We start from the raw sequence: 6,563 nt of genomic DNA on the forward strand, positions 1-6,563 counted from the left end.
CACTTTCAGTCATCACGATGCTAGATATTTATTACATTACTATGGTTTATAAGGACACATACCTAGTTGCAAGTGGATGATGTAAAAGTCAATTCATTATTAGACAGCACTCCACTGATTAAATCGTTTCTCTAATGCAGTGCCCCTTGATCCATTAATTTCTCATAAAACACAAATTCCCCATTTACAAAATGTTTTGTATTGTATCTATTCATGCTTGTCAATTATATAAAATGTATACAATTCTATAGGGTTTGGCCTGCATTTTATATCCTTCTCACTAATATTAATGATTCAGTGATGGCAAATATGAGCTTCTGATCAGTTTTTAGCATCGGTGCCCCATTTAGCATTGTGCAGCCACCTGGTATTGGTTGCTAAAACAGATTTACTGTCACTGTCCCGCTGTCCTCTTTAATGCTTTTAAAAGAAGTCAGACCCACTAATCTGGCTGACATCAAACAATTATATGCATGCTAACAGTCTGTCACAAAGTGGAAAATAAAAAAATAAATAAGGGTACACATTAAAAAACTGCACTGGCATATTGCTCATAATCAGACTTCTTTGTGGAAGAAAGGAACAGTCTGTAATAATAAAACATTGACAAAGGCAATTTAATGTAACTACATTTTAAATAATTTATATTATTAATTTAAATATATATTCATGAGTAATTAATTTCATGAAGCATTGTATCAATGGTAAAAACTAAGTCACTCTCCATCAGAGGATAAAGGCCTATGCTTAAAAGTAATATTCCAGGTTCAATACAAGTTAATTAAGCTCAGTGACAGCATTTTTGGCATAAATGCTGATTACCACAAAAATTTATTTTTAAATGAATCTGGGTTACAGTCACCTAAAATGGAAGTGAATGGGGCCAATACGTAAACATTCAAATACTCACTGTTTTAAAATTAGAGTCACAAGACGTAAAAATATGCGTTAACATGATTTTTGTGTGATAAAATCGCTTACTAACCTTTTCTGTGTTAAGTTATACCCAAATGATGATGTAACGCCGGAAACCCTGTAATACCACAAATACAACGATTTAAACAATTTTACATCTCAAATATGATTTTTAACAAAATTATTATTGTAAAAGCTTTTATTAAATTATAAGCTTCAACATTCTGCCTTTAAACCCTCCAAAAATGGACCCCATTCACTTCCAATGTACGAGGTATGAGTAAAAATGTATTTTTGTGTTAATCAACATTATGCCACAAATGCTGTCATTTGAGTTTAACTTGTACTGAACCCGAAATACTCCTTTAAACTACAGACAGTGAACTAATATTATGATACACAAAACTAATTGTTTACAGAAAAACATAGAAAGCTGAGTGTCACTCCTACCTTTGATGCCAGTTTAACTAAAGGCCCTTGGTATCTTTCTACTTAAAAACAAAACAAAAATTGCCAGAGGCCTGCTTATTACATAAAGGGGAAACATATTAATCTGGTTTGTCTTCAAACAAAATTGTTGCACAGAATGAAGAATATTTGTTTATTCATATATCATGTTTCCCTTAGCAGGTGATATGTCTTGCCCAACCCACACTGATTTATAAAAGATTGTTTCTTAAATATCATCATGGGTGAGTTAGCACAGTGTATATATTTCAGGGATATTCCATCCCTGAGCACAACTCAGGCAAAGTATTTTTAAGGGATAGTTCACCCAAAAATGAAAATTCTCTCATCTTTTACTCACCCTCATGCCATCCCAGATGTGTATGACTTTCTTTCTTCTGCTGAACACAAACAAGTATCAGATGAGTACCTCAGCCCTGTTGGTCCACACAATGCAAGTGAATGGTGACCAGACCTTTAATGCTCCAACCCCCCCCCCTCCCACCCCCCAAAAAACCCCAAACAAACAAACACATGAAGGCCACATAAAACTTTTTCAAAATGTGAAAGAATGTGAAAGTGGAGATTTATGGTTAAAAAAAAAGGACTTAAATATTGATCTGTTTCTCACCCACACCTATCATATCGCTCCTGAAGATATGAATTTAACCACTGGAATCTTACAGATTCATTTTATGTGGCCTTTAAGTAATTTTTGGAGCTTCAAAGGTAGGGTTGGGAACTGAGAAACGGTTCTGGGTTCAATGTTTAATTAAAGATACACGAGTTTTATAATACAAGGAATTTTATATTTAAATAAAATAAATTAATTAAATATGCCTTCACATTTCTTGTTTGTTTAGATCCAGTCCAGATATAGCCTAGTTAGGATCAATTATTGGATTGGATATATGTCTCTAAAAAGTCAGCAAACACACCTTTTACAAGAATTTTATTAAATGTATTTCTAAATTTGTTATATCTGCTCTGTAGAAATCTTAAAGGATCTCATCATTTGGCAACAGACAGCAGAGGACAGTAAATCCAATAAGAATTGCATTTCTCATTTTCAAATCATTCTTCCTAAAAAGAACTACTAGAATCGTTAATTGGAACCATTAAGGAGCTGGAATTGTTGAGAGGAATCAGAATCGTTAAATTCCTAACGATTCCCATCCCTATTCAAAGGTCTGGTCACCATTCACTTGCATTGTAAGGACCAACAGAGCTGAAATATTCTTCTAAAAATCTTTGTTTGTGTTCAGCAGAAGAAAGAAAGTCATACACATCTGGGATGGCATGAGGGTGAGTAGATGATAAGAGAATTTTCCTTTTTGGGTGAACTATCCCTTTAAATAGGTTTGTTTAACTTGCTCACAACTAAAACACAATTAAATAAATGCTACTGAAGGATGTATGTCCAATGTCCGTGGCATGAATGGCTCATTTTCCACAGTTCTTTCAAAGGATGAAACACCTCATATACATATTACATTAAAAAACAAAACCTCACGAGTAAGCTGTTACTCATGAGTTATCATTATTCTATTTCAGAGCCCATAATGTAACAACCATTATAGAACTTTCCAAAGCTGGTCAACACAGTTTCTACCCTTGAGAGAGAGAGAGAGAGAGAGAGAGAGAGAGAGAGTGAGAGAGAGAAAGAAACTGTATGACAAATGAGTCTTGGCTCTTATTTCTTGCACTGCACTGTCATCGCCATTAATGTCAAATAATCATGTGGCACACAAATAATCTGGTGTCACACACCAATTGCTTCATTCTCTGTGTCCTTGGTAACCATCTCCTCTTGCAACGGAGAGGAGCCCTCCATTAATTCCAGTTCATGTTCTGTCAAAGAGGAGACATCAGGTCCTGCACTGTACCTTGTCCAAGAAGCCTGGTCAGTTGTGGGCTGTTGAAATAGATTGAAATTTGGAGATGCTGAATCCCACAAGTATGACTCTTGGGTACGAATGAACTCCAATGGCTGATTCTCTGCGGCACCAGTCCCTGAACTGTAATGCAAGTCTTGTTTGGCAGAAGATGTGGAAATGGTTCCAATATCCACAAGTGAAACATGCATGTCTTTTGTGCCCTCTGTGACTCCTTGTGACATAGAAGGTTCACTTGATGCACCTGCGAGGAGAATACTAGAATGGCTTACTTTTGCTGTAATGAATTGTCCTGTTTTTTCGTGAATATGGCTTTGCACTGATTCTAAAGGTCCAGTGTGAGCAGTATTCTTTGCTTTGGTTGTAAAGGTACTGGAAAAGCCCACATGACCTCTGCTACTGGGAGTCTGTGTTGATCTCAGGTTGACCCTTGATGCATTGTTTGTCTTGCTCATGGATGAGACATCACTAGAAGTGATACTATTTGGGTTTATGGGGATAGTTGTGGCCGTCACCAAAACATCTGAGCGTCCAGACGAAGAAGCAGACGTCGGCTTCCATATCAAACTGTAATAAATGGCCAGTATTATAGCAGCCAAAGACACGGACAAGACATATGCAAAGACAGTAGCCAGTCTCACCCACTTTTTATTGGTTTTAGCAGCCATTTTTGCTTTTTTGTCTCCCGTGTATGTGGCAGGTTTGCCCCGTTCCATGTTTGGCATAAAGTCCCGCTCCCTCATGTTCCCGTGGTTTCTCCCTCTTTGCGCCTTGATGCCGTCCGTTTTAAACGTTTGCTATTAACCGCTAAATCAAGAGAACTGTTTCTTGGTTCATATATAGAATATACAGCATTTGTCGATTATCTGTGTTTTTCATCCATTCATCACTCCTATAATTTTGCAAATGTACCATACCATTCCGACAGCGTTTGGAAATTATTCCATTCAGAGACGCTTCCAGAGCACTACCGGACCAATGGACATAGCAGTCTCACCTTGCCTGAAGCACAACTAGTGCTCCGAATCCGGGCTGCTATATGATTCTTCTACTGAATGAGATGAGAACGGACATGCAGACACCCTCTCTGTTGTGCAATAGAAGGACCTTGTGGTATAGTGCGAAAATGAGGCGAGGCGAGGCGAGGCGGGTCTCAGAGCCCGAACTAAACAAGTGGCAGCAGCCCTCAGCAAAAACGTCATCATTCTGTCTGAACAGCCATGTTCACAATTTATTTTAAATCTTTAGCATCGCCTTTTAGTTTTTTTTTTTTTTAGTATTTTTTTTTAGTTTTTTAGTTTTTTTTTTTTTTCCATAATATAGTCATGCCATGTAACGCATATATCAATGTACAAATATTTCAGGTAGTCTCTCAATTAACAGGCATGACGTCATACAAACTGTATGAATGCTAATAATCCACTAACTGGAAAACGCTGTTTAAATGGGTTTAGCAGTGCCTGGATTTGATTTTCAGGGGCATTTTTACGTTTATGAGGACATATTTTTTTCTAACCATTTTACAAACTATGTCATACATTTATGTCAATTGAATCATTTCATTAAAGAAAAACCAGCCCATCTGGCACCAACAATCATCCATGAGATTATCTAATCAGACAATCGTGTGGCAGCATTGCAGTGCATAAAATCATGCAGATATGGGTCAGGAGCTTCAGTTAATGTTCACATCAACCATCAGAATGGGGAAAAATGTGATCTCAGTGATTCTGACTGTGGCAAGATTGTTGGTGCCAGATGGGCTGGTTTGAGTATTTCTGTAACTGCTGATCTCCTGGGAATTTCACACACAACAGTCTCTAGAATTTACTCAGAATGGTGCCAAAAACATAATTTTGGAATTATGGGCACCATTCATGTGCATTGTATGACATTCAAAGCTGAGATATTCTTATGAAAATCATCTGGGATGGCATGAGGGTGAGTAAATTATAAGCAAATTATAATTTTGGGGTGAACTATCCCTTTAATACAAATTCTCAAGAATTTGAATTAAACCTATTTGGAATCCTTTTACCCTAAGATTTAAATGAACACGAACTCATATTTTGTTCCATATTATGAATAACTAGGACTATAATATAATTTTAAGAACTACTGTATAAGATGTTATAAATAGAAAACTGAAGAATTCATTGCACTGTAATTTTTTTGCCCCATATTTTGAATTTCGAGGGAATTTTTGTCATTTTTGGTAGCATTTTTGCCCAGACCCTCTCTTAATTTCTGGCCCTGGTTGTAGATATGGTAGAGCACGTCAAACTGCAGTATACTGATGTCACTGCTTCACATTTCATGTCAACTACCAATTAACTCTCACCACCTCTTACGATGATTAGGTAGGCCTATAAGTAGTAACTTCATAACTCACAGTTAGCTATACATAAATAGAAAGTCATAAATCAACTAAACATTGTCAGGTGGCATACGACAAAATGTAATAGGGCTATTGATTATATCTTATCTTTGGCATATAACAACAACAACAACAACAACAATAATAATAATAATAATAAATAGAAAAAATATTTTTTTTCCATTGCAGATTCCAGTCAATAAGTACGTGGGTGCCACCACCTGGGCAAACACCAATACTGCAATATGCTTGAAACAACCAAACTACAATCTACCCTCCACACTGAGAACATAGCAAACGAGTCGTGTATACAGTACATCTAATAAGTATCAATATGTGCATATTTTTAATATAATCCATTTCACAGATCGTTTGTATACTGACCGTTTGCCGTTTCGTGTTATTGATGACACTAGATGGCGTCTGGAGATTCTTTTATAAGTGTTCAACCGGTGATGATTGGTTACTGTTTGCATCTGTTCGATTCAAGCTCTAACTTTGGCTGTTCCCTTCTTTTCAGTGGCACCAATGGGACTAATCAAACTGTAAATATTCTAGATGACTGTTGGCAATACAGGACAATAAAATTATTTTATGGAGTAGTGGTATTCAAAGTATTTTAAGATGTGGACATATATTGTTAGCAAACCTCCATAATGTGGACTCAGCTGAGGGTGCTGAATATGCAACAAAAGCCTTCTTTAATGGTATAAAAATAAAGAACTCTTTCCTGCTTGCATGGGATATTAATACAGATTGGCATCCTGGTCCATCATTTTTTTTTTTTTTTTTTTTAAATAGACACAGTTTATTTGCAAAACAATACTTGAGTCCTTTATCTGACCTCTGCCAAACAGTTATTTAAATGCCCTTTGTTAATTCTACCACCATAAACAAACAGACTAAAAAAAGGGTGCACAAATACTGTA

At 36.3% G+C, this 6,563-nt stretch overlaps 1 protein-coding gene across 1 annotated transcript; it reads right to left on the reverse strand.

Annotated features, from left to right (window-relative positions):
• Positions 1-1,884: 1,884 nt before the first annotated feature.
• Positions 1,885-4,362, reverse strand: zgc:153157 (uncharacterized protein LOC751674 homolog). Its single transcript, XM_051644792.1, has one exon. The coding sequence runs from the start codon at positions 3,998-4,000 to the stop codon at positions 3,125-3,127; it is 876 nt and encodes a 291-aa protein (XP_051500752.1). The 5' UTR covers positions 4,001-4,362; the 3' UTR covers positions 1,885-3,124.
• Between the last annotated feature and the right edge of the window lie 2,201 nt (positions 4,363-6,563).

Source organism: Myxocyprinus asiaticus, chromosome 19, assembly GCF_019703515.2.
Source record: "Myxocyprinus asiaticus isolate MX2 ecotype Aquarium Trade chromosome 19, UBuf_Myxa_2, whole genome shotgun sequence".
Classification (NCBI taxonomy): domain Eukaryota; kingdom Metazoa; phylum Chordata; class Actinopteri; order Cypriniformes; family Catostomidae; genus Myxocyprinus; species Myxocyprinus asiaticus.